Here is a 27,115-nt window from a genome sequence, read left to right as displayed (position 1 = left end):
GTTTTGGGGCTGGGAGGGGGTTTTGGGGTGAGAAGGGCCGGTTTTGGGGAAAGAAGGGCCGGTTTTGGGGTGGTCCGGAGCCAAGGGCGCTGCCCCTTTAAGGGTGACGTCATCACGCCCGACGTCCCGCTGAGGGCGCTGAAGTCGCGGCACGGCCGGGCGGAAGCGGATTGTGCGCGTGGCGGTGCCCGGATGTGGCGACGGCGTCGGATTGGTTGGCGGAAGCGAGGCAGTCGGGGCGGGGCGGCGGCGGTCGAGGAAGAACCCGGAAGTGCCGAGGGGAGGCGGTGGCAGGTCCAGGACGGGCCCCGGGGATGGGGAGGGATCCCGGGGCTGGGGGAACGGCCTGAGGGGCTGGGGGAGCGGGACCGGGGATGCCGCCGGTTGTGTGAGGTGGGGTCTGGCATCGAGGGCAGGTCGGGGGGTCTGGCTGGGGGAGGTTTCCTTGGCAATGGGGATCCACTGGGGAGTCTCTGACTGGGGGATCTCTCACCTTAGGAAGGAGGATCTTAGGAAAGGGGAACTGCTCAGGAAGGGTCCGGCTGGGGGATCCTTCCCCTTAGAAAGGGGGATCTTTCTCCTAGGGAAGGGGAATCCACTGAGGAATCACTGGCTGTGGGACCCCTTAGAAAAGGGAATCTGGTCGGGGGGATCCGGCTGTGGGATCTTTTCCTTAAGAAGGGGCTCTGTGGGATCTTCCCCTTTGGAAGGGGGATCTTTACCTTAAGTCCCCCCTGCCTTAGGAAGGAGGATCTGGTCAGGGCTGAAGGATGTTTTCTTAGGAAGGAGGATCCATTAAGGAATCTGGCTGTGGGATCCTTCCACTTAGGATGGGGGATCCAGTCAGGGCTGTGGGATCTTTCTCCTTTGGAAGAGAGATCTTTCCCTTAAGAAGGAGAATCCACTTGGGAGTCTCTGGCTGTGGGATCTCTCACCTCAGGAAGGAGGATCCTTTCCCTTAGGAAGGGTGAACTGGTCAGGAGGGGTTTGGCTGTGGGATCTTTCCCTTGGGAAGGGGGATCCGGTCAGGGGCTCTGGATGTGGGTGTGTTTCTCCTTAGGAAGGGGGAATCTTTCCCTTGGGAAGGGGAATTCGGTCAGGAGTTCTCTTCCCAAAGAAAGGAATCCTTCTTTGGCTGTAGGATCCTTCCCCTTAGGAAAGGGGATCTTCCCCTTAGGAAGGGCTCTGGCTGGAGGATCCTTCCCCTCAGGAGGGAGGATCTTTTCCTTGATAAGGGGGATGTCTCCCTTACGAAGAGGAATCTGGTCAAGGGCTGTGGGATATTCCCCTTAGGAAGGGGGATCCACTCAGGGGGCTCTGGATATGAGGGTGTTTCTCTCTGGGAAGGGGATCCTTCCCCTTATGAAGGGATATCTGCTCAGGAGGGGTTTGACTGTGGGATCTTTCCCTTAGGATCTGCTCAGGAGTCTCTGGCTGTGGGATCGTTCCCCTTGGGAAGGGGGATCCACTCAGGAGGCTGTGGATGTGGGTGTGTTTCTCCTTAGGAAGGGGGATCCACTCAGGAATTCCTGGCTGTAGGATCCTTCCCCTTAGAGAGGAAGATCCCTCCCTTAGGAAGGGTGAACTGGGGGAGGGATCTGGCTGTGGATCTTTTCCTTAATAAAGGGGATGTTTCCCTTAGGAAGAGGGATCTGGTCAAGGGGGTCTGGCTGTGGGATCTTCCCTGAGGAAGGAGGATCTTTCCCTTAGGAAGGGGGAACTGCTCAGGGGCAGCTCTGGCCGTGGGATGTTTTCCTTGGTCACAGGGACTCTGTGGGATCCTTCCCCTTAGGAAATGGGATCCGGTCAGGAAGGGCTCTGGCTGTGGGATCCTTCCCTTTAGGAAGGGTGAACTGGTCAGGAGGGGTCTGGCTGTGGGATGGGCAGGGGGGCTGTTTTGGGGGGACAGACAGTGGGGGGGGGGCTGTTTTGGGGGGATCAGGTGGTCTTGGGGGGGCTCCTCTGCTCTCCCCAGCAGGGCTTGGGAGGTTGTGGGGGGCTCTGATTTTGGGGAGGGGTCTCCCTCTCTCCTGGTGGGCTGGGGAGGGGCTGGAGTTTGGGGCTTGCAGTTTGGGGGGGTTGGTTTGGGCACTTTATTTTGGAGGGGGGGCTGTGGGATCAGAGGGGGGCTCTGCTCTGGGGACACTGGGAGTTATGGGGTGAGTGAGGTCTGTTCTCCCATGGGAAAAACTATGGGATTTGGTGGGGGGGGGATTATTTTGGGGAGGGGTCAGAGCTCTGGCTTGAGGAAGGGGGACAGCTGAACCCCCAGCAGAAGCATCAGTTCTGGGGGGGAAGCTGAAGCCCCCCCTGAGCTGAGCTGTCTCATCCCAGAGAAGCCAAATCCCACAGGGAAAGGGGCTTGTGGGGGCTGGGAAACATGGGAAAAAGGGGCTCCTGCTCCAGGATAACCCCAGGAGGGCCTGTCCTCCTCCACCAGGTTCAGGGCCTTTTCCTCCTTCGGGAAGGAGCCACAGTCCATCCTGGCACTGTGGAATTGCTGGAAGGCTTGGGAGGTGCTCTGTGAGTCCACAGGGAGTTTAACCCTTGTGTGGCTCCAGAGTGGCTTTTCCAAGGAAAACCTGCTCCTGGTGGAGCAGGAGGAGCGTTGTGGAGGTTCCTGGGCTTGGTCTGGGCGCTTCCTCCCCGTGGAATCCATTGGCTCCTGCCAGGGGTGAGGAGGGTTTGTTGGGAAGCAGCCCCATGGATCAGATTGTGGAGCATTCCTGGGATCATGGGAGTGCCTCTCACAGCACTGGGAGAGAGGGACTGAGAGTTTGGGATGGAGCCTGTGGGGTGAGGAGGGATCTGGGAGGATCCTTTGGCACCGTCCACATCCCATGAGGAAAAGGCTGCAGAGTTGAAACCTCTTGTGGGAAATTCCTTGGCTTTGTGATCCCAAACTGGGCACCAGCACTGGGTTTGTCCTGTGGAGAAACAACTGGGAAGAGCTGCCTTGGGTGGGATTTGGAGGGACCAAACCCAGCAGAGCTTGAAATTTATGTCCAGGGACTGACATGATTATATTAGTTTCTGTTTATTCACACACACACACATATATAATTACATCTTATAGTAATTTCATTAATATATATAACATATTATACATTCTATATTACAGATAATATTACTTTTATTAATATACATCATTATACTACAATATATTAGATTGCCTTATTAATATATTGTTATATTATCTTATATTATTTATTTTTATATCTATTATATGCTATTAATTTTATATGTACATATATTAAAACACAGCTATATATTCTATTAATTTTATTAATATTATATATTATTTATTATATTATAATACACTATCTATTTATATCTATTATATTAATTTGTGTAATTTTATATAATATATACTTCTATTTATTATATTTATATATATATATAATTATATAAATTAATGCCGGGGACTGAACGTGCAGCTGCTTTGAGGTCATAGGGGTGAATATCCCAGTGCTGTGTCCAAACAGAGCTAGGCTTTTCCCAGCTTTCTCCCTCAGGACCTGGCTTGACTTGTGGATTAAATGTTTTTCTGCCAAGTGGGGGTGATTTGTGTCAGGGAAAGACAATCCTAAGGAATGTGGATGAGGCAGCTCAGGACTGGAACAGGGACTGGAACAGGGACTGGAACAGGATCCCCGTGGTTTAAGCCAGAGCTCCAGGAGTGCTTGGACAATGCTCTCAGGGACAGGGGGCGATTACTGGGGTGTCTGTGGGATCGTTGGGGTATCTGTGGGATAGTTGGGGTGTCTGGGATAGTTGGGGTGTCTGTGGGATGGTTGGGGTGTCTGGGATAGTTGGGGTGTCTGTGGGATACTTGAGGTGCCTATGGAATTATTGGGGTGTCTGGGATTGTCGGTGTGTCTGTGGGATAGTTGGGGTGTTGGGATTATTGGGGTGTCTGTGCGACTCTTGGTGTGTCTGTGGGATTATTGGGGTGTCTGGGATAGTTGGGGTGTCTGTGGGAGTGTTCGTGTGTCTGGGATAGTCAGTGTGTCTGTGGGATAGTTGGGGTGTCTGGGATAGTCAGTGTGTCTGTGGGATAGTTGGGGTGTCTGTGGGATAGTCGGTGTGTCTGTGGGATAGTTGGGGTGCCTGTGGGACTGTTGGTGTGTCTGTGGGATTATTGGGGTGTCTGGGACAGTTGGGGTGCCTGTGGGACTGTTGGGGTGTCTGTGGGATAGTTGGGGTGTCCGTGCGACTGTCCATGTGTCCGGGATACCGGGGTGTCTGTGGGACTGTCCGTGTGTCCGGGATACCGGGGTGTCTGTGGGAGTGTCCATGTGTCCGGGATACCGGGGTGCCCGTGGGACTGTCCGTGTGTCCGGGATACCGGGGTGTCTGTGGGACTGTCCGTGTGTCCGGGATACCGGGGTGTCCGTGGGAGTGTCCGTGTGTCCGGGATACCGGGGTGTCCGTGGGAGTGTCCGTGTGTCCGGGATACCGGGGTGTCTGTGGACTGTCCGTGTGTCCGGGATACCGGGGTGTCCGTGCAGTGCCCGGGGTCGGACGGCCGATCCCGTCCCTTCCCGCGGGGCCGTTCCCGGTGTGACCGCCGTGTCCCGCAGGCTCCGCTCGGATGTGTGTGACCATGCCGGGCCGCGGGCTGCCCCCGGAGGAGCGGGTGCGGCGGCTGATCCAGGCGGGCAGCAGCGTGGAGGTGAACGAGGACATCCCCCCGCGCCGCTACTACCGCTCGGGGGTGGAGATGCTGCGCATGGCGGCCGTGTACGCGGGGGAGGGCAACGCCGAGCACGCCTTCATCCTCTACAACAAGTACATCACGTAAGGGACGGCACAGGGGATGGGCTGGGCTATGGGGCTGGGCTGGGCTCTGGAGCTGGGCTGGGCTGGGCTGGGCTGGGCTGGGCTGGGCTGGGCTCTGGAGCTGGGCTCTGCGCTGGGCTGGGCTGGGCTGGGCTCTGCGCTGGGCTGGGCTGGGCTGGGCTCTGGAGCTGGGCTCTGCGCTGGGCTGGGCTGGGCTCTGGGCTGGGGGCTGAGCCGTGCCCTGACACTACCAGGGACAATTGAGCTGGGACAGCTCTGCTCTGCCCCTCTGGGATTTGGGGTCCCCACAGCTGGTGGGACTGACCTGCAGGGGTCATAAAAGGGATCTTTCTGCTTAGGAAGGGGGATGTGGTTGGGAGGGCTCTGACTGTGGGATCTCTTCCTTAGGAAGGGGGATGTGGTTGGGAGGGCTCTGACTGTGGGATCTCTTCCTTAGGAAGGGGGATCTGGTTTGGGGCTCCCTTTGCTCTGTTGTGGGGGGTGGGAGCCTGTGGGGGCTTTGGCTGGGGGGGTCCTCCACTCGTTTAGAGAGGGGAAGGGCAGGGGGGCTGTTTTGAGGGACAGGTAGGGCAGGGGCTGTTTTGGGGGGAACAGCCAGGATGGGGGGGCTCTTTTAGGGGGTCAGACGTGAGGTGACTCCCCACGGTTTCACCTCAAGGTGTGAGACACAAACCCACAGATGCAGCTGACTTGTAGAAGTTCACAGAATCCCAGAATTGTTAGGGGTGGAAGGGACCTCTGGGGCTTGGGGTGGACTGACCAGGCAACGTCATAGAGGTGTGAAGTAAAAACCCACAAACTCACTTCACAGAATCCAGAATCCCAGAATTGTTAAGGGTGGAAGGGACCTCTGGGATTTGGGGTCCCACAGCTGGTGGGACAGACCAGGAGATGTCATAAAAGGAGTGAGGCACAAACACACAGAAGCAGCTGACTTGTAAAAGTTCACAGAATTGAGAATTGTTAGGGGTGGAAGGGACCCTGGGGTTTGGGGTGAACTGACCAGGAATTGTCATAAAAGGTGTGAGGCAAAACCCCACAGAATCTCAGTTCACAGAATCTCAGAGTCCAGAATCTCAGAATTGTTAGGGGTGGAAGGGACTTCTGGGATTTGGGGTCCCACAGCTCTCTTGGTGAGCCAGGGAGGGTCTGGAGATTGGGGTCCCTTGGGTGGGGTGGTTTCGTTTGGGCATTTTGAGAGGTGCTGTGGGAATTAGAGGGGGGTTCTGGTCTGGGGGCACTGGGAATTACAGTGTGTGACTGGGGTCTGTTTTCCCCTGGGGAGGACTGTGGGATCTGGCAGGAGAGGTTATTTTGAGGAGGGGACTCAGAGCTCTGGCTGGTGGGACTGACCAGGAGATGTCATAAAGGTGTGAGGCACAAACCCACAGACACAACTCCCTTCACAGAATCCAGAATCCCAGAATTGCTGGGGGTGGAAGGGACCTCTGGAGATCACCCAGTGCAAACCCCAACCCACCTGGAGCAGGTGACACAGGGACATGTCCAGATGGGTTTGGAAAGGCTCCAGGTGGGTTTGGAATGTCTCCAGAGAGGGAGACTCCACACCCTCCCTGGGCTCTGCCACCTCCTCCATGGAAAGAAGTTCTTCCTCCTGTCGAGGTGGAACTTGTCGTGGTTCACTTTATGGCTGTTGCTCCTCATCCTGTTGCTGTGCACCACTGAAAAGTCTGGCACCATCCTCTTGATACCCCTTGGAGATATTTGTATGCATTAATGAGATTCCCTTTGGAAAGAGGCTGATCTTGGATTCCTCTGTCCTTCCGGAGACTCCTGTCAGCAGCAGAGGGGTTTTGTCCACCTCTAAGTCAAAGCTTCCAGGTGTTTTTTCACCATGGAGGGGCTAAATTGGCCTTGTTTTTCACTAGGTTGGTTGTGACATCATATGGATTGGCAGGGATCCATCACCAGGAATATCAGTATCTAGTATCCTGGAAAGGATTGAGGTTGGGTGGTGGTTTCTCTGATAAACCACTTTCAAAGCCTGTTTTACTCTTGGGTTACTACAGCCTTTTACAGCAGGGAGTGAGTCCCTCTTTCAGGAGCAGGGACCAGTTGGAGATTTATTTTTACATGTCAGATTTGTTTTTACATTTCAGAGGGATTATAATTCTCTCCCAACCCCCTCAACAGTGCCCTGTTGGTGTTTATGGGGCTGAAAATTGTGGTCCTCAGAAAATACCCCAATGTCATAGTGGCCTGTTCCTGTAGGTTTTTTGGGAAAAATCCTGCCCCTCCTACCCAGTGCCCCTGGTGAGGTCTGTGCTGTGCCCACACTGCCTGCTTACCCAGAACATGGTTGGCACCTCCGTGGGCATTTCCCCTCCCTGCCCTTTGTGCAGGTTCCTGCCCCTGAAATCCAACACATTTTTCCCTGATTAGGCTTTTCTTCCCGCCTTGCACTTCCTGAGCTTTTATGGGCATGGGAGCAGGGCCCTGGGAGGCTGCACGGGGAGCTGGGAAGTGTAAAACCCTTGGGAAGGTTTCCAGGCTGGTTACGCAGCTGGGACTGGAGGAGGAACTTTTTAACTAAACAAACCCAAAGCACCTTGGCTGTTTCATTGTAGCTCTGAGAGGTGCTGGGGTGGCTTTTTCCAGCAGCTTTCCTGGAATTTTCAGCCTGGGCTGGGCTGCCAGGAGGGTGGAAAACCTTCCCTTGGTGGGATTTCTGCATTGCTGAGTTTGAGCTGCTGCCCTGGATTGTCCAAAGATATGAACTTAATGTCACCATCTTATTTCTGTAAATGAAGATGGGAAGCTGAAGCTCAAGCAGTGGGATTGGTGTTTTCTAGATGTCCTGATCCTAAGGGCAAGATCCACATGAGGGCATGTCCTGATCCACTGGGAACTGGAGCCTCTTGTGGACTTGCTCTGCTCTCCCTTTCCTAGGAATGGGACCAGGCTGGGAGAGCTGGGGGGGTTCACCTGAAGAAGAGAAGGCTCCTGAGAGCCCCTTCCAGGGCCTGAAGGTGCTCTGAGAGCTGGAGAGGGACTGGGGACAAGGGATGGAGGGACAGGACAAGGGGGAATGGTTGTAAACTCGCTGAGGGCAGGGTTAGATGGGATATTGGGAAGGAATTGTTGGCTGTGAGGGTGGGGAGGGGCTGGGATGGAATTCCCAGAGCAGCTGTGGCTGCCCCAGCCCTGGAAGTGTCCAAGGCCAGGTTGGAGCAACCTGGGATAGTGGAAAGTGTCACTGCCCATGGAAGGAGGTGGAACTGGATGAGTTTTAAGGTTCCTTCCAACCCAAGCCATTCCATGATTCCATGGCTATCTCTAGGAATAACCAGGCTGGATTTTAACCCATATCTTGTCACCTGATAAGATTTTCCTTGCCTGTCGTCCTGAGCAGCTTATTTTCCGTTGATCTGAGTGGTTGTTTTCCTTGGATCCCCCCCAGGAACACTCGAGTCGATTTTGGCAGAGCCAAATATGAAAGAAAAAAGAAACAAGACACAACTTTTGTGTGGTGCTTGGGCTCCTTGGTTTGGTGCTGCTGGGATCAGCTCTGGGGGTGTCACAGGGATTTGGGAGCCGCCAGCTTGGCCTGTGCTCCAGAGCTGGGCTTAAAAATAGCCCAGGCTGGGGCTGCTCAGTGCCAAGCAGCTGCTGCTCCAGTGGACTGGGGAACAGCAGAGGTTTGAACAAGCCCAAAGCTCCTGGAGGTGGGAGCTGCAGGTTCTGGTCCTGCCAAACCTCAGTGGGGCTGTTGGTGGGAGACGTGGGCTGGTCCTGCCCCTCCTCTGCCCCTTCAGCTGCTGCTCCTGCCCCCGAATTTTCCTCTGCTGCCTGAGCCCTCCTCTCCTCCTCCTGCCTGCTTTTTCCCCGCTTCCTGACTTGTGGAAACCCAGCTGTCCCTGCTGGTTTTTCCATCCTCCCCAGCCCCAGCATCTGCTCTTAATCCTCCCTAATTAATCCCTTCCATTTTAATCCACGAGCTGTTGGCAGCGCTCGGGGCCTTGTTGTGTCTCCTCGACACAGTGACCTACTTCACACCACCAGCTGGGAGAGGGACCTTGCTGGGGCTTTGGGGTGGAACCACGGCTTCTCTAGGGCTCCATGGGTGCTGATCCTGCATCCTCACCCTCTCCCTGGCAACCAGGAACATTCAGGGGGGCAAAAAGTCCTTCCTTCTCCCGGAGGACTGAGAGTTTGGGGCAGCTGGGTTTGTTTACTGCACACACAGGGGTTTCTCCGAGTGAAGAGTCTCACTCTGTCCCTGCTGAGTTTTTCCCTCTTGGCTCTGCTTGGTTCATGCTGCTCCCTGGGGCACAGTCCAGTCCTCTTACTCCCTTATTCCTTGTGCCTGGGAACGAGGCTCCTCTCTGGAGCTGGAGTATCCTTTGGATGCTGGAGCTGTGTGGGAAAAAGCCAGGGAGGAGGGCAGGGATTTGGGGTTAATCCCAAAGCTTTGTGGATGCCCAGAGCCAGCACAGCTCCACTTGCAAGAGACAAGGGCCCAGCTAAGCCAGCCCTGAGCTCAGCCTGAGCACCCTGTCACCACTGGGGACTTGGTCACAGGGTAACTCAGAGTGTCCCAAGCCTGAGCCAGAGGGAGCTGCCCTGTGTTTATGGGCTTTCCCCCTGGTATTAGTGCCTGGACAACTCTCTCTGCATCTTCACCTCCATGTCCTGCAGAGCTCCATGGAAGGACCTCGTTGTGGCCTTCCAGGACTTAAAGAAGGCTTGTGAAAAAGAGGGAGAGGGATTTTTTGCATGGGCAGACAGTCATAGGGTAAGGGGGAACAGGAGAGATTTGGGTTGGATATTGCGAAGGAATTCCTCCCTGTGAGGGTGGGGAGGGGCTGGGGTGGAATTCCCAGAGAAGCTGTGGCTGCCCCTGGATCCCTAAAAGTGTCCAAGGCCAGGTTGGAGCAACCTGGGCTAGTGGAAGGTGTCCCTGCCTGTGGCAGGGAGTGGGACTGGATGAGCTTCAAGGTCCCTTCCAACTCAAACCAGTCTGGGATTCTATGAGGGGGAAAACAGTTATCCCATTTGTAGAGGAGCCAAAGTTGAACCTGTTCCCATGCTGGCAGTGGGATGATGCTGTGATTTCCCTCCCGAAAGCCAGCACAGGAATTCCCCTCCAGCCTGGAATACCTGGGGCTGCTCCAGCTGCAGAGCCCAAAGTTTCCCAGTGAAGCAGCTGGGGATGTTGGGAACTTGCTTTTAGCAAGTTTTCTCTGTTCAAGGGCTGAGTTGTTTCCCCTCTGATGCACAGTGTCTGTCCCTCTGAGCAGAAGGACAGTGAGCACTGAGTCAGCCGAGTCCTTGCACTGGGACTGAAATCCCGGGATGCTCCGAGGTGTCGGCAGGTGCCCGAGCACCTCCTGAATCACTGCTGTGCCCTTGGTGCTTCAGACCAGCTTATTAATGGTTCTGTTCAAAACAAATGTATTTGTCCCTGAGGATCATCTCCAGAGTGCAGGTGGAATTACAGCCTGTGTGAGGTGCTCCCGTGGGATTGAACAAGGTCTGTGTGCCATGAACAGCTCCAAGGGGCGATGGAGGTTTTCCTGCAGAAAGACTGTCCTGATGGGCAGCACAGGACCCAGGGATCTGTCCCCCCAAAGTGCCACTGACTGTCTTGTGTCTGTCCCTTCCTGCCATGATCCCAAACTGCAGTTTCTGTCCTGTTTTTCCAGGCTCTTCATTGAGAAGCTGCCCCAGCACCGTGACTACAAAACCGCCGTCATTCCCGAGAAGAGGGAGACGGTCAAAGTAAGTGGTGACATTGCCAGGTCCTGAAGGGAAACGTCTTGGCATCGTTGACCTTGGGTGTTCGTGGCTCTGCCATGGGTGATCCACACAGACACTGGCATGGCCAGGCAGTCCTGACCCCTGGGAGTTCAGTTCTGGGCTCCTCTCCAAGACAGACACTGAGGGGCTGGAGGTGTCCAGGGAAGGGAACAAAGCTGAGGAAGGGGCTGGAGCAGCAGGAGCAGCTGAGGGAGCTGGGGGGGCTCAGCCTGGAGCAAAGGAGGCTCAGGGGGGACCTTCTGGCTCTGCAAGTCCCTGACAGGAGGGGGGAGCCGGGGGGAGGTCGGGCTCTGCTCCCAGGGAACAAGGGACAGGAGGAGAGGGAACGGCCTCCAGCTGTGCCACAGGATGTTTAGGTTGGATACTGGGGAAATTCCTTCCCCAGTAGTGTTGTCCAGCCCTGGCACAGCCTCCCCGGGGCAGTGGTTGAATCAGCACCCCTGGAATTGTGTAGAACACTTGGATTTGGCACTTGGGAACATGGATTAGTGATTGACATGGCAGTGCTGGGGGAAAGGTTGGACTTGATGATCTTGGAGGTATTTTCCTCCTAAACAATTCCATGATTCTCTGAGTTATGGTTTGGGCTCTTCTTACCCTACTGTATTTACACTGGTGTCCAGTTTACTTTCTGTTGAGCATTGGAGTGTCCTTTTTTCCTGTTAAACTCCCTGCTTTTTAAAGACCACATGGCTTTTCCATGCATGGGAGCTGGATGCTCAACATGGTGATATTTGCCAGGGAATCCTTGGAGATTCCTCACAGCCACAAGAAGCCACGGCTCCTATGCTTAATGCTGCAAAGGCCAGCACTGCTGGGTGATTTTGGGGGTGGTTTGGGGGTTGTTGCAGCTGCTCAGGGCCGGTTTTGTTGGCACTCAGGTTTTTCCTGTGTTTCTCCCCCAGAAACTGAAGGAAGTAGCCTTTCCCAGAGCGGAAGAGCTCAAGGAGGAGCTGCTAAAGAGGTACGCCCAGGACTATGCTAAGTACAAGGAGCAGGAGGTGAGTGAGAGCAGACTGCAGGCCTGTGCTCCCCAGGAGACCCTCAGCCACCAAGGGTTTGGGAGAGGGCAAGTCTCCAGGGCTCCCTGGGTGCTCAGGAATGTCCATTGCGGGGATCCCCCCCTGCAGCACAGGGCTGGCCCTGCTGCCACTGTAGGTTCATCTGAGTCTCTCTTCCTTGTGCATCCCGAGTTGGGGCTGTTTGGTTGGTTAATTCTCTTTGTCCCAACACAAGATCCAGGTTTTGTGATCCAGAAACCCAGCATGGGCAAGGATGTGGGGTTGTGTGGGCAAACCAGAAACCTCCAGGATCAGTTTTGCTGCAGACAAGTGTGATTTGGGAGACAGGATAGAGGGAAAACAACCTGGAGTTGTGCTTCTGTGGAAGAGGGAGGGTAAGGCAGAGGTTTTAGGTGCCCTGGTCCAGCTGACTCTCCTGATGGAAGTGTGGATCTCTGCAAGCTGAAGCTTCCTGCAAGGAATGCTCTTTGCAGAGCCTTTCGAAGCAGCCTGGGATTGCTGAGGGTCTGCAGCGCAGACGCTCCATGTTCCCGTCTCTGCTCATGTCCCTTGGGATACGTCTTAGGGAAGGAGGAGGAAGAGTAATTTGCACCCACTTTGGCTTTGCAGCAGCAGCTGGAGGAGGAGAAGAGCCGGGTGGCCCTGATGAAGCAGCAGCAGGCAGAGCAGGAGCAGTTCCACGCCTTCGAGGAGATGATCCGGCGGCAGGAGCTGGAGAAGGAACGCCTGAGGATAGTGCAGGAGTTTGGGAAGCCAGAGCCAGAGTCTCTGGATGGACCCCTCATCCCTGGAGTGGAAAAGCCCCCGACTGATTTAACCCCAAAGGTTCCAGTGTCTTCAGTTCACCCAGCAAGTCCCTCAGCGGGGACCGTCCCACCCAGACCTCCCGTTGTGGACAGATCTTTGAAGCCCAGTGCTTTGGGGAGCACAGAAACCAGTTAGTACCTCTGGGAGCATCCCTATCCCTTGCTGGGGCTGAGCCAAATGTGGCCAGTTTGTCTGGGAGGCTCTTGGAATTATCTGCTCCTGGCTCCATCCCTTCTGGGGTTTTGCTCTTCTGAGTCACTGGATGTTGTCCCTGTTGTTCAGTAAAGGTTTGCAGGGCTTGGGAGAACTGTCTCCTCTTGGGAATGCACCCTCCATGCTCTTCCAGCCCAGTCTTTCTGCTGTTCCAGACTCTGCAGCCTATTTGCCTTTCCTTGATCCAAGCACTTCTTGGAGATTTGAGTTTAATTCCTGGCCGGGCTGATTGAATCCTCCTCCTGACCAAATCCTGCCAAACACAGCTCCAAAATACTCATCCAGACATGTCCAGTGGCTGGTTCTTGCCCAGTGACACATCCTACCTTAAATAACATGCTGTGAGTGTGTGTGGTTCCGTTTTTACTAACAAACAAAAGCCTCATTTTTGACACCCTGCTGAAGGATTCTTCCCCTCTCTGTTCTGAAGGAGGTGGTGCTTGTCCTTTATCAAAGGGGTGGTGCCTGTCCTTTATCAGTGTCCCAGTGACACATTTATCTCTTGGTGCCACTGGAGGGGCAGAGCCAGAGCAGTCCACCCTTCCAGGTGCATTTTTTCAGTCTCATCCCTTCAGGGCCTGCCCCGAGGGACCATTTCTGCTCCCCTGGCTTGTGTCTCACTGCGCTCCCGTTCCCCACAGGTGCAGGAGTGGATGTCCTTCGCCAGGTCATTGTCCCCAGGGAGCTGTGCCACAAATTCCTCCAGCTGGCTGATGCCAACACGGTGCGGGGTGTGGAGACCTGTGGGATCCTCTGTGGGAAGCTGGTAAGGGGACAATCCGTCAGGAGACCTTGGAGCGGCACAGGGGTTGTTTGTCACGGCACCACCGCTCTGGAAATGGCTGCAGGACCCTGATCTTTGTCCTGGAATTCTCTAGTGCAGTTTCAGGCTTCCCTGTGAGCATTAGGGATGATCTGCCTCTCCCTTTCCAGGCTTTTGGGTCAGGATTTCCTCACTCAGTGCCAACCAGAGTCCCCACTCGGCTTCCTCTCTGCTGATGATGACTCTGTGTACCTGCCACAAGCACTGGGGACAATCCTGGGGACAGGAGCTCCAGGGACTTGTCCTTTGGGTGCCAGCAGGACTGGGATGTCCCAGCTGGTGATTTCACCCACACAGGGCTGACAGGACACTGGAGTTTTCGTGTCCAGGTTTTGTTGGCAGCTCCAGCCCTGAGTCACTCGCAGGGGTTTGCTTTGAAATGGAGCTGTTTGAAGTAGCAACTTCCTGCCATCCAGCTGCTTCCAGACACTGGGGATTATTTAGGGATGAGGCATCATCTTGAGTTGCTTCAGTGGGTGTTCTCTGAGCTGTTGTGGGTGCTCTGCACAGCAGGGAAAATGAAATAGGAAGAAAACCCCGTGACTCCTTTGTCAGTAACTGGGAGTTGCACCTGCATGGTGCATGGGCTTCTTGAGGAGAAGTTCCCAAAACTTAGGGAATTCTCTCGGCTCCCTGTTTCCTGCTGAGGGGTGCCTGGGGGTGCCTGTGCTCCCTCTGATCCCCCTGTGCTGCCCCTGCCCTGCAGATGAGGAATGAGTTCACCATAACCCACGTGATCGTGCCCAAGCAGCACGGGGGCCCCGACTACTGCAACACCGAGAGCGAGGAGGAGCTGTTCCTGATCCAGGACCAGCACGGCCTCGTCACCCTGGGCTGGATCCACGTGAGTGCCTCCTGCCCCTGCCTTCAGCCTGGGGGGAAAGGGCTGGGGGAGCAGGGCTGGGGGAGGAGAAGTTACAGGAGGAGATGGTGTGGAGTGGGCAGCAGCCTCTGGATGGGTTTCTCACCTCTGGTTTGGTTTCTCCCTCTGGTTGGATCTCTTGCCTCTGGGTGGGTTTCTCCCCCTGGTTGAGTTTCTCCCCCCAGTTGGATTTCTCCCTCTGATTTGATTTCTCTCTCTGGTTGGGTTTCTCCCTCTGGTACAGTCTCATTTGCTACTCTACTGGAGAAATCCTGGCCTGTTTTACATTTGAGTCCCTTCCCAAAGCATCAGGCCCTTTGGAAAGGAGAGAGGGCTGGGTTAGATGGGATATTGGGAAGAAATTCTTCCCTGGGAAGGTGGGGAGGCCTGGCACAAGTTGCCCAGAGAAAACCTGAGAGCCCCTTCTAGGGCCTAAAGGGGCTCCAGAGCTGGAGAGGGACTGGGGACAAGGGATGGAGGGACAGGACAAGGGGGAATGGCTTCCTACTGCCAGAGGGCAGGGCTAGATTAGATATTAAGAAGACATTCTTGGCTGTGAGGGTGGGGAGGCCCTGGCACAGGTTGCCCAGAGAAGTTGTGGCTGCCCCTGGATCCCTGGAAGTGTCCAAGGCCAGGTTGGAGCAACCTGGGCTAGTGGAAGGTGTCCCTGCCCATGGCAGGGGGTGGCACTGGTTGATCTTTGAGATCCCTTCCAACACAAACCAGTCTGGATCTGTGCAAGGGGGGCCCTGGACATGCAGCTCATGTATCCTCCAGCTAAAATCCAACTCCAGAGGCCCCGTCAGGGCATCCCAAGCCCTCCTGCTGCAGGGACACCTCTCCCATGCTATGTCCCTGGAGTGGTGCTGCTGTTGAGGCAGCTGTGCTATGGGATGTGCCAGTTCCAGAGTCCTCCCTGGCTGCAGCAGTTCCCTGCTGTCCCCACGGAGCCCTTGGCAGTCGGATCCGTGCCAAGGAAAATGTTTGGAGCTGCTGAGTAATCTCTCGAAAGCAGCTGCTGCCTCACAGCCTTGGCCAGGGGAATGTGCTGCCTGTGCCTGATCCCCGAGGGGGCAGCTCTGCCCTGCCAGCCCTGTCACACCCAGGGACCCTCAGGAATTCCTGTGCCCCTTCTGCTGGCCTTGGCAACAAAAACCTCACCAGCAAAAGGAGCTTCCAGCAGGAGTTCAGGTGTGAAATCCAGCTGCAGGCAGGAGCTGGGGGAGGTGGTGGCTGTCAGGGATCATACAGCCCTCTGGAATGGGATATCCTGAAGTGCCAGGGCAGGATGGGCTGTGCTGGTGCTGCTGCACTTGAGAAAGGTGTGAATTCCCTGCAAGGACAGTGTTGGGCCTGAAAGTGGGACTTTTTCATGCAATGGGACAGGAATGTAGAGCTCCTTTTGTACTTGAGATGGAAAAGAGGAGCAGGTGTTTTAAGACAGTCCAAAAAAAAGGGGGGGCTACAAGAGAGCTGGAGAGGGAATTTTGGCAAGAGCATGGAATGATGTGATAGGACAAGGGGGAATGGCTTCCCACTGCCAGAGGGCAGGGTTAGATGGGATATTGGGAATAAATTCTTGGCTGTGAGGGTGGTGAGGGGCTGGGATGGAATTCCCAGAGGAGCTGTGGCTGCCCCTGGGTCCCTGGAAGTGTCCAGGGCCAGCTTGGATGAGGCTTGGAGCAGCCTGGGCTAGTGGAAGGTGTCCCTGGATGGAATGGGATGGTATTTAGAGTCACTCCAAACCCAAACCATTCTGGGATTCTACACAAACCCCTCTTAGTGTGTCCCCTGTGCCATCCCAGGAGCTGTGTCTCCTCTGTCACAGCCTTCCTTTGGCAGACACAATCCCTTGGAACCATTTTCCCAAGCCTGCTGTGACTCCTGTCTGTGTGTTGCCTGTTCCAGACCCATCCCACACAGACAGCCTTCCTGTCCAGCGTGGACCTGCACACCCACTGCTCCTACCAGCTGATGCTGCCCGAGTCCATCGCCATCGTGTGCTCTCCCAAGTACCAGGAGTGAGTATGGACACCCAGGAACGTGGGTGGACACCAGGAGTGAGTGTGGACACCCAGGAATGTGGGTGGACACCAGGAGTGAGTGTGGACACCCAGGAACATGGGTGGACGCCAGGAGTGAGTGTGGACACCAGGATGTGGGGTGGGGAAGGCCTTTCCTTCTGCCTGGGCTGTTTAACCCCACCCTTCCTCTGTCGGATTCCTGGTGTGGAGATGAAATGCCAGGTCACACACGTGGGACTGCACAGCTCTTCTGGGCTGGATCAGGGTCAGGATCAGGGGGGTGGATCTGGGCAGTGGTTGCCCACCTGTGACAGGAGGGTGATCTGCAGCCCTGGGGCTGGAAAGAGGAGTGTCCCAGGAGGAGAGGTGTCCCAGGAAGAGGGGTGTCCTGGGAATGGGGATGTCCCAGGAAAGGAGGTGTCCCAGGCAGTGATGTCCCAAGAAGGGGGTCTCTCAGATGGGGGTGTCCTGGGAAGAGGGGTGTCCCAGACAGAAGAGTGTCCCAGACAGAGGGGGTGTCCTGGGAAGAGGGTTATCCTGGGAAGAGGGGTGTCTCAGAAAGAGGGGTGTCTCAGGAAGAGGGATGTCCCATACAGAGGGGTGTCCCAGACAGAGGGGTGTCCCAGACAGAGGGGTGTCCTGGGAAGAGAGGTGTCCCAGAAAGGGGGGCTTTCCCAGGAAGAGATGTCCCAGACATCCCAGAGGGTTGTCCCTCAGCCTCAATCTCTGCCCCTGCCCGAGATGAGCTGCCCCAAAGGTGCTCTGTGAGGCCCAGAGGACGTGGCTGTCCCTGCAGAGGTTGCAGAGGTGGAGCCACAGGAGGTCCTTGTGCTCCTGGCTGTGTTCCCTTCTCCAGGACGGGGTTTTTCCGGCTGACGGAGCACGGCCTGGAGGAGATCTCATCCTGCCGCCAGAAAGGGTTCCACCCACACCCCAAAGACCCCCCTCTCTTCACGGTGAGTCCCCCCAGGCACTGGGGGCTGTGGGGTGGGGAGTTGGTGTGTTGGACCCTTCACTGGAGTTAAATCCGTGTGGGATGCTGGGCTGTGACAGGAGAGGAGGCTCAGCCTGGTCTCAGATTCCCAGGGTGGAGGTGCAGGAGCTTCCCAATGTTTTACAGGGCTTGGAGGAGTGATGGGGAGCTCCTCCCTGCAGGAACAGGGCGAGGCAGCACAAAGGGGTGTGTCTGGGAGAGGGATCTGTCCTGCTGTGGTCACTGTGTGATCCAAGGAACGGCTCCAGGGGCTGTTCTGGGAAGGACTCTGGCTGCAGGTCGTGTCACCTGAGCTGTGGGAACATCTGAATAACCCCCTGTCCCCTCTCTTTCTGTCTCCCAGACCTGCAGTCACGTGTCAGTGGTGGAGAGGGATGTTGTCCTGCTGGATCTCCGATAATCCTCCTGCCTTATCCGCTCACAGGAACCTCCTGCCTTCCTCTCAGCCTTAGGGATTGGTCCCTCCTGTAGCAGATGATTCCCACCCAGTAGAGATCCCTCCCCTCCCTCCCCAAGTGCTGGTGGGATTTCCAGTGGAATCACATCCCTGACCTCCTTGGGAGCACGTGGATCCTCAGTGCCTGGAGCCTGCTGAGGTCCAAGGTGTGGGGGAAAGCCAGCTGGGAATTCAGAGGCAGGAGCCAACACTAAAGCAGTTTTTAACACTCTAATCCGTGACTGGAACGGCCTCCTGGGGAGGTTCCCCATGATTTGCTGCAACCACGAGGTGTGGAAACCTCTTCAAGTGCTTTTGGGACTTGCCCAAATTAACCCATGCCCCGTGTTGTCCCTCTCTGTGGGCTTAGAGCAGCTTCCAGGAGCAGATAAACCTTTCCTGTAGTTTAAGATTAAACCCTCCTGACCCCTCTGCCCCCTCAGGAGCTCAGCCCCGCCGAGCTGAGCCACTCCTGCTTCCTGGTACTCGGATCTTTGCCTGGGGAGGGAGAGAGGGGACTCAACTCCTGTGGGATCCCCATTTCAGGGATGAAGGTGCCTGGACGGGGCACAGCTTTGCAGGATCTCCCTCATCCCAGCAGTGTTTAGGGGTGTCTGGTGACTTTATTCCCTTTCCTGGCTCTGGGATCCTCTCAGCCCGTGGTGTTACCGTGGAGGAGCACTGGGTGTCCCAACTGCCATCACTGCTCCCACATGGAATTCCAGCTGCTCTGGCCACTTCCATCCTCCAAGATCCCACAGCCTGATTGCCTCTGAGCTTCCCAGAGCAGCTGGAAGCCCTTCCTTGCCAAACCCGAGCTCTCCGTGACGTCGCTGCCGTGCGGTACCACCAGATCCTGCTCCGAGGTGCTTTAGTTGGATGCCAAGCAGAGAATTCCCTTCCCTGTGCTCCAGGCCGAGCCTCCACCCTCACTGGGTAGGAAGCAGCAGAATTCCAAGGTGGAAGGCAGCTGGGCTCAGGGCTGAGCGTGACCCACACCCCACCCCCTGCAGAGGGATGGTCGGCACATGGCTGTACTGGGCTGGGGGAGGCTGGAGCTGCCTTCCCACCTGGCATGGAAACATCCATGTCCTCGTGCATCCAACACCCCTCAGTGTTCCGGTGAACACACATGGATCAGATTATCTGGGCTGGGTCTCTTGTGCCACTTGTTTTCTTTGAGCTCCCCCGGTGGGTTGGGGGGTCTGGCGGGGGGGAATCCATTTGTTTGGGGGGTGGGGTGTGTTTGCAGCAGCTCCTGCGTGACAAAGGGCTGCTCCCAGCTTTTCCAAAGCCAGTTTTGGGAACAGGGAGGGGGGGGAGCGGGGGGCCTTCAGGACATCTGTGGGAACTTGTTTTCAGACCTAATTAATTTGAACCATGCTCGGGAGGGGGTTGCAGTTCGGTGTGGGATTGTTCATCCCACAGCACGGAGCAGCTCCCCCAGAACATTGCAGGGACATGAAGTGGGAAATCCCATCTTTCCAAGCAGCAATTCCTTCAGTTTGATGGGGAATATCCCAAGGAATTTATCCCAACTCCACATCCCACCAGGTCTCAGGTCTGAGCTGCCGTGAGCACCCACCAGAGACTGGAGCTGGTGGCACTTCAGCACTTTTGTGTCATCCCAGTGACAGATAAACCTTCACAGGGAATATTCCACATTCCTCAGAGGAGGAAGGGCCCAGTTTCTCAGTCAGGGCTCAGCTCCCACCTCACTCCCAGCCCTGCTCCCTGAGCTCCTGGCTTTTCTGTCACGTTTTTTCACTTGGAGTCCCTGAGCCATCAGTTTGTTTATCGGGATGGATGTCGATAACCTGGTCCCACCAACCCACCCTGGCTCTCCAGCTGTGCCAGGTGTGACTGTTCCACCTTAAAATCACCCAAAACGGGGTTGGTTTTGGGAAGAGTTGACCCCAAACGCTTTGTAGGAAGGGTTTAGTGTCTGGATTGAGTGTCCGGGGTGTTCCTGCAGGCAGGGAGTGATGTTTATCTCCGCTTCAGGATGGGAACAGACCCAGATCCCTCTGATCATGCCTCTTTTCCCCGGTTTGCCCATCCCCGGCAGCATCCCGGGAGGTTCCAGGCATGACCGTTCCCTTGAGGGAGGTGCCGGGGGCCGGACCGAGCGCCGGGAGTTTTGAAATCCAGCGGTAAAGCCGGGCTTGCCCCCTGCTCGTCCCGCGTCCGTGCCGCGGGATGCCTGGCGTTCCTGAGAGCATCCCGGGCCTCGGCGGCTCCATTGGCTGCGGGGCCAACGTTGCCTTTTTAGGCTGCGCGTGGGCTCCGCTCGGGGCTGCGCTGCCCAGGGCCGGGCCGCGGGGATGGGGATCCCACAGGGATGGGGATCCCGCAGGGATGGGGATCCCGCAGGGATGAGGATCCCGCGGGGATGAGGATCCCGCGGGGATGGGGATCCCGCAGGGATGGGGGATCCCGCAGGGATGAGGATCCCGCGGGGATGGGGATCCCGCGGGGATGGGGGATCCTGCGGGGATGGGGGATCCCGCAGGGATGGGGGATCCCGCAGGGATGGGGATCCCGCAGGGATGGGCGGCCTGGAGCCGACCCGCGTGTGCCCACGAATCCCGCGGTGGAGGAGCGATGGGACTCGGAGCTGGGGCCAGGGGTTGATGCTCCGCGCTTGTGCCAGCCCGGGATCCAGGGGTGTCTCTGAGGTTTTGGGTTTGTCCCCCCACCTTGGAATGCGATGGGGTCCTGCCACCAGCCCCTGGCACAGCCGTACCCTCTCTGCGTTGGTTCTCTCCAGCCTCTGCCTCCATCCAACCCCTTTTCCCACCCCCACTGCTGGGTTTGGGGTTAATTTTTTGTAAGATGGTTTTGGGTTTTTTTTTAACAGCCTTTCTCCTCGGTGACCTCATGTCTGGCAGGGTCCCAAGGGATCTGGGGTGGGATGTGAGGCAGCAGAAGGACCCCGGGGCAGAGGGTTTGGGGGGGACACCAAGTACATGGCCAGGGGACAAATCCAGCCTGAGATTCCCCAGGGAAAGGGAATAACCAGGACAGAGCCATCCCTGGGGGACATTGGAGGTGTGAACAGGCTGGGAGTGGTGGGGAGACACTGTGTCCCATGGAGTGACAGCCCTGAGTCTGCTCCCTCCTTCCGGGAGAGAGCCATCCCTGGGGAATGTTAGAGGTGTAAAGAGTCGGGAGTGCTGGGGGGACACCGTGTTCCATGGAGTGACAGCCCTGAGTCTGCTCCTTCCCCCCAGAACAGAGCCATCCCTGGGGGACACTGGAGGTGTGAACAGTCTGGAGTGGTGGGGGGACACCGTGTCCATGGGGTGACAGCCGAGATTCTGCTCCCTCCTTCCAAGACAGAACCATCCCTACGGGATGTTAAAGTTGTGAACAAGCTGGAGGGACGTTGTGTCCCTGCCCTGCCCCACAGGGTGACAGCCCAGAGTCCTCTCCCTGCAGGACCATGGGGGACAGGACCTTTGGATCCCTTGGTGGTGGTGGGACCTGCAGCTCCTTCCCCTGCTCCAGTGCTGGGATGTCCCTGAGCACAGGGAGCATCCTGGGCCCCCCGGCCTCAGTTTCCCCTTGTGCCCCCCGAGCTCCCCGAGCTCCGGGTGGTGGTTCCTGGGCACCTCTCCTGCCTCCCCTGGATGTTCCAGAGAGCTCCCAGTGTGGGCCCGTTGCCCTTAAAAAGGCAGCAGGAGTTTGGGAGCTGCTGGTTGGCCTCTGCCAGGGCCACGGGCCTGGCGGCTCCACTCCCACTGCCAAGGGCTGGGGGTGGCTGCGGCCCCCCCGGGCTGTGTCCAGGCAGGGGGGCCAGGGGCCAACACCCACAGAGCCCCGTGGAGCTCCAGGCTCATCCCACCTCCCAGATCCTCCCGGGGGCACCCACAGTGTGGGGCTGGGATTTGGACTCACAACTCCTGGCCTGGCTCAGGCTGAGGATTTAGGGAATTGAGGGGCTTTGGGACACCAAAAGCCCAAAAATGGGGGTGGAGAGAGAGAAAACCACAAGGAGAGGCATCTCCAAAGTGCAGAATTCCAGAGATCCCAGGGAGCTGAGGCCGGGAGGAGGCGATGCACTGACCCAGGGCCTTTCCAGCAGTGCCAAATTCCCACCCCAGCTCCGGGGTGTCCCCACGGTGGAGCCCCCACACCCACCTCCCTCCAGGTGGGGTTTCTCCATGCTCTCCCCAGGAACTGGAGTTACTTCCACCTCCCTTTTCCGAGCCTGTCACTTATAAGGACTTGTGTCTCACTTGTTTATCGGAGCGGAGCATAAAAGGAACAGACTCACAACTGGGCCGTTGCCTCCCAAAGCATCCCCACATACATTTTTCCTACAATAATTAAACTGCTGGGTCCTACCACCAGCCCGAGGTCAATTTAATGAAATAAAACACCTTATATGGCCATATGGCCAACACACCATCACTGAGCCTATTTAGGGTCTTTGTTTAGAGAGGATCCGCCTCTGAGGTTCCTGGGGCTCGCTGGTATTTATACCCACGGCACAGCGGGGCTCGGTCCCAGAGGAAAGGAGCTCTCGCCTCTGCGGTGAGTACTGCCCTGCCCTGCCCTGCTCCCCAGCTCCTGGGAGGAGAGGGGAAGGAATAACACCCCGGGGGGGGTTTGGGGTGCCCCAGCCTTCATGGGGCGGCCCCAGCTCAGTCTGCATGGCACAGAGGGGATGCCAACCCCGGGGGCTTCCCAGAGGTGACAAGAGCTGGGCTGCAGCCAAGGCGGGTTGTGCTCTTCCAGAAATCCCTGGGATTTGGGATTTTTTGCTTTCTGGGCTGAGGCCCAAGGCAGGTTGTGCTCTTCCAGAAGTCCCTGGGATTTGGGGATTTTTGCTTCCTGGGCTCCTGCAAGGTTTTTGCTGCTTCCCTCTGGATTTGGGGGCACATCCCCCAGTGTAGGGGGGGGGAGCCCCCAGGAAGGGCTGGGGTTTTTCCCATTATTGGGAGCAGATGCAGCAGGAGGCTGCTGAGACAGAACTGGATGAGGGGGCATCAGCTGACACCCCTCTGCCTGCTTTTGGGGGGCACCAGCTGGGCTTGGCAACACTGGAGCTCCCGGGGGGGCTTTGGCACCGATTTTGGGCACCAGCTGGAGAAGGATGGAGGAGCAGCACCAGCGTGGAGCAGCACACGGGGAATGAGCATCACCCCACTCCCAGCATCACCACACCGGGGTCAGACTGGGTGGCCAGCCCTCGGCACAGCCCACAGAGGACTTTGTGAGACTGCCCATTCCCAAGGACTCCAACCCTTCCAAACCCAGAGCTGGATGCAGTGCCGCGGGACAACCCCCTCCCCCGTTCACCCTTAACGCCATTTCCCCCCGGCCCCAGCTTTTCCCCCAGGTCCCCCCTGAGCACCAACCACTCCCAGCCCCACCATGTGCGAGGAGGAAACCACTGCCCTGGTCTGTGACAATGGCTCCGGCCTCTGCAAGGCCGGCTTCGCCGGCGACGACGCCCCGCGCGCCGTCTTCCCCTCCATCGTGGGGCGGCCCCGGCACCAGGTGGGTACCCAGGGGGGTGAGGGGCAGCCCCCACCCTGCTCCAAGCCCTGCAATGAGGGTAACGAGGCCTCGTCTCTCCTGCTGGCGTTAGGGTGTCATGGTGGGCATGGGGCAGAAGGACAGTTACGTGGGCGACGAGGCACAGAGCAAGAGGGGCATCCTCACGCTCAAGTACCCCATTGAGCACGGCATCATCACCAACTGGGATGACATGGAGAAGGTGAGACCCCCAGCCCTGGGATGGGGAGAGGGCGCCAGCCCCAGCTTGGGTGAGGCCCCAATTGTCCTCTGCCTGCCGTAGATCTGGCACCATTCCTTCTACAACGAGCTGCGCGTGGCCCCCGAGGAGCACCCGACCCTGCTCACCGAGGCCCCCCTCAACCCCAAGGCCAACCGGGAGAAGATGACGCAGGTGAGGTGCTGAGGGTCCCCCGGGGGTGGGGATGGACCCTCGGAATCCGCAGGAAGGTCTAGGGGGTCTGGGGGTTGGGTGGGGTGGAGGAGCAGGCGGTGGGGGCAGTTTGGTGTGGGATAAGGGCAGAGATCCTGGTGGGAAGTTCACTTGCTTATGTAGCCCCAGGGGTCTCTCCAGAGCGTGGCCCTGTGGGATTTGCCACCCAAGGCGCTGCCCCACGTGATGTCCATGCCGTGCACAGCCCCACATGACTAATGCAGTGACTCACATTTCCACGGGATGTGTTGATCCACGTCTTCCCACACCACACACCCACTCACATGTTTTCCACACATTTTCCATGATCCACTTGTTGTGTTCAATGCACTGACCCCCATGTCCATGCAACCCAACCATCCACCTGTTTTTCCACGCAACACAACAATCCCTGTGTTTTTCCATGCCTTGCACTGCCCCACATGTCCGTGCCATCCAATCATTCATTTGTTTTTCTGTGCAACGCAACCATCCCTGTGTTTTTCTGTGCAGTGCCCTGACCCCGGGAAGGCACAGCCCCCGTGGGTCAGGGTGGGACCCCCGTCTCCCCCCTAACCCTCTCTCTCTCCCTCCCAGATCATGTTTGAAACCTTCAATGTCCCCGCCATGTACGTCGCCATCCAGGCCGTCCTCTCCCTCTACGCCTCCGGCCGCACGACCGGTGAGTCGGACACACGTTTCCCTGGGGTTTATCTGTGATGGGGAAGGCACCAAACCCCCTTGGAGCCCCCTCCCTCACCTCCCTTCCCTCCCCAGGCATCGTCCTGGACTCCGGGGACGGCGTCACCCACAACGTGCCCATCTACGAGGGCTACGCGCTGCCCCACGCCATCATGCGCCTGGACCTGGCCGGGCGGGACCTCACCGACTACCTCATGAAGATCCTCACCGAGAGGGGCTACTCCTTCGTCACCACGGGTACGGGGTCAGGGAGGGGTGTTATGGGGTCACGGGGACCCTGCGGTGCCGCGGCGGCTCCGGGTTGAGCCCCTTGGCCGTCACCTCCTGCAGCCGAGCGAGAAATCGTGAGGGACATCAAGGAGAAGCTCTGCTACGTGGCCCTGGACTTCGAGAACGAGATGGCCACGGCCGCCTCCTCCTCCTCGCTGGAGAAGAGCTACGAGCTCCCCGACGGGCAGGTCATCACCATCGGCAACGAGCGCTTCCGCTGCCCCGAGACCCTCTTCCAGCCCTCTTTCATTGGTGAGCCCACCCCCCAATTCCTGGTGGTCACTCTGCATCCCCACCACCCCAAACAGCTCCTGTGGGTGCCCCATAGAGGCGTTTTGGGGCTCCCCTAAACAGTGGGACAAACCCATGGATGGCTCTTTTGGGATGCCCAGAGGAGACAGGCGTGGGGGGGAGTCAGGGTGCTGACACAGCCCCCTCCCACCCCCAGGCATGGAATCGGCCGGGATCCACGAGACCACCTACAACTCCATCATGAAGTGTGACATCGACATCCGCAAGGACCTCTACGCCAACAACGTGCTGTCGGGCGGCACCACCATGTACCCCGGCATCGCCGACCGCATGCAGAAGGAGATCACGGCACTGGCCCCCAGCACCATGAAGATCAAAGTAGGTCCTGGGGGGGCAAATTGTGGCCACCAACACAACAGGATGAGGTTCCCCAAGGCCAAGGGCCGGGTCCTGCCCTTTGGCCACAACAACCCCCGGCAGCCCCACGGGCTGGGCCAGAGTGGGGGGACAGAAAGGGCCCTGGGGGGACTGACTGACAGCAGCTGAACAGGAGCCAGGGGGGCCCAGGGGGGCAAGAGGCCAATGGAGCCTGGCCTGGCTCAGGAATAGTGTGGCAGCAGGAGCAGGGCAGGGATTGTGCCCCTGCCCTGGGCACTGGGGAGGCCACCCCTGGAGTGCTGTGCCCAGCTCTGGGCCCTCAGCTTGGGAAGGATGTGGAGGGGCTGGAGCAGGGGCAGAGAAGGGCAACGAGGCTGGGGAAGGGTGTGGAGCACAAGTGCTGTGAGGAGCAGCTGAGGGAGCTGGGGGGGCTCAGCCTGGAGAGGAGGAGGCTCAGGGGAGACCTTCTCACTCTCTGCAACTCCCTGACAGGAGGGGGGAGCCGGGGGGGGTCGGGCTCTGCTCCCAGGAACCAGCAGTGGGACAAGAGGGCACAGCCTGGAGCTGCCCCAGGGCAGGTTTAGGTTGGCCATGGGGAAGAAGTTCTTCCCAGAGAGAGGGATCAGCCCTTGGAATGGGCTGCCCAGGGAGGGGGGGAGTCCCTGTCCCTGGAGGGGTTTGAGCAGAGCCTGGATGTGGCATCAGTGCCATGGTGGGGGGGACAAGGTGGGGTTGGGTCACAGGTTGGACTCGATGATCCCAGAGGTCTTTTCCAACCTCAGTGGCTCCATGAGTCCTGTCCCAGTGCCGGTTTGGGGGGTTGGATCCAGGGGTGCACCCTGATGTCTCCTGTCCCCACAGATCATCGCCCCCCCGGAGCGCAAGTACTCGGTGTGGATCGGCGGCTCCATCCTGGCGTCCCTCTCCACCTTCCAGCAGATGTGGATCAGCAAACCCGAGTACGACGAGGCCGGACCCTCCATCGTCCACCGAAAATGCTTCTAAGCCCCCTCTCCACCCCGTGGTGGCCACCCTGGCCCGGGCTGGGGAGCCCCACTCCTCCTCCTCAGCCCCTGCTGCTCCTCCCTCCCCCCCACTGCGCATTAAAAAGCCTTTTCTCCAGGGTCTGCCCCTTCTCTGGGAGATTTGGGGGTGGGGGTGACAGGGGCATCAGGGAGAACTGAGAGTAACAAGGGGAGGAGGGCTGGGGGACCCCCAACCTCATGGTGGTGTCCATGAGGTCATGCTGATGGCCTTGACTCTGCCTTGATGCCCCCAACCCTGTGTCAGTGCCCTCGACCCCATGTTGGTGCCCCCAGTGTTACACTGGGTGTCCCCAGCCCTGTACTGATGCCTCCAACACCATGTTGAGGCCCTTGACCCCACGTAGGTGACCTCAACCCCTTCTTGGTGACCCCAAACCCCTGTTGATGCCCTTGACCCCATGCATGTGACTCCAGCCCCTTGTTGGTGAACCCCAAACCCCTGTTGATGCCCTTGACCCCACGCATGTGACTGCAACCCCTTGTTGGTGACCCCAACCCAGTGTCTCGATGCCCTTGACCCCGTGTTGTTGACCCCAAACCCATGTTGATGACCCCAGCCCCATGCTGATGTCCTGAACCCCCATTTGGTGACCCCAACCCTGTGTTGGTGACCCCAGCCCCACGTAACTGTCCCTGACCCATGTAGGTGACTCCAACCCTATGTCAATACCCTTGGGCCCTTGTTGGTGCCCCCAAACCCTGATGATGCCCTTACCCCCATGTTGGTGCCCCCAACCCCACAGCGCTACATCCACCCCCATTTT

General features: G+C 57.6%; 3 protein-coding genes across 4 annotated transcripts in view; 2 read left to right on the top strand and 1 right to left on the bottom strand.

Annotated features, from left to right (window-relative positions):
- Nucleotides 1–27,115, bottom strand: part of PRNP (prion protein (Kanno blood group)) — an 88,711-nt gene that overhangs the window by 35,403 nt on the left and 26,193 nt on the right. The window lies entirely within an intron of this gene.
- On the top strand, nt 188–18,915 carry STAMBP (STAM binding protein). Of its 2 annotated transcripts, none has more exons than XM_064638020.1 (10): nt 188–294; nt 4,584–4,800; nt 10,470–10,545; nt 11,490–11,585; nt 12,219–12,543; nt 13,268–13,392; nt 14,156–14,293; nt 16,220–16,332; nt 17,192–17,291; nt 17,673–18,915. In XM_064638020.1, the coding sequence occupies exons 2-10, from the start codon at nt 4,595–4,597 to the stop codon at nt 17,727–17,729; spliced, it is 1,236 nt and encodes a 411-aa protein (XP_064494090.1). In that variant the 5' UTR covers nt 188–294; nt 4,584–4,594; the 3' UTR covers nt 17,730–18,915. The 2 variants fall into 2 exon arrangements, with proteins under 2 accessions (XP_064494090.1, XP_064494089.1); XM_064638019.1 differs by having other exon boundaries at nt 12,216–12,543.
- On the top strand, nt 20,273–26,427 carry ACTG2 (actin gamma 2, smooth muscle). Its single transcript, XM_064638021.1, has 9 exons — nt 20,273–22,304; nt 23,101–23,273; nt 23,365–23,493; nt 23,575–23,685; nt 24,301–24,385; nt 24,481–24,642; nt 24,736–24,927; nt 25,124–25,305; nt 26,167–26,427. The coding sequence occupies exons 2-9, from the start codon at nt 23,148–23,150 to the stop codon at nt 26,308–26,310; spliced, it is 1,131 nt and encodes a 376-aa protein (XP_064494091.1). The 5' UTR covers nt 20,273–22,304; nt 23,101–23,147; the 3' UTR covers nt 26,311–26,427.

This window comes from Pseudopipra pipra, chromosome 28, assembly GCF_036250125.1.
Source record: "Pseudopipra pipra isolate bDixPip1 chromosome 28, bDixPip1.hap1, whole genome shotgun sequence".
NCBI classification, from domain to species: domain Eukaryota; kingdom Metazoa; phylum Chordata; class Aves; order Passeriformes; family Pipridae; genus Pseudopipra; species Pseudopipra pipra.
This window is presented reverse-complemented; position numbering and strand designations above follow the sequence as displayed.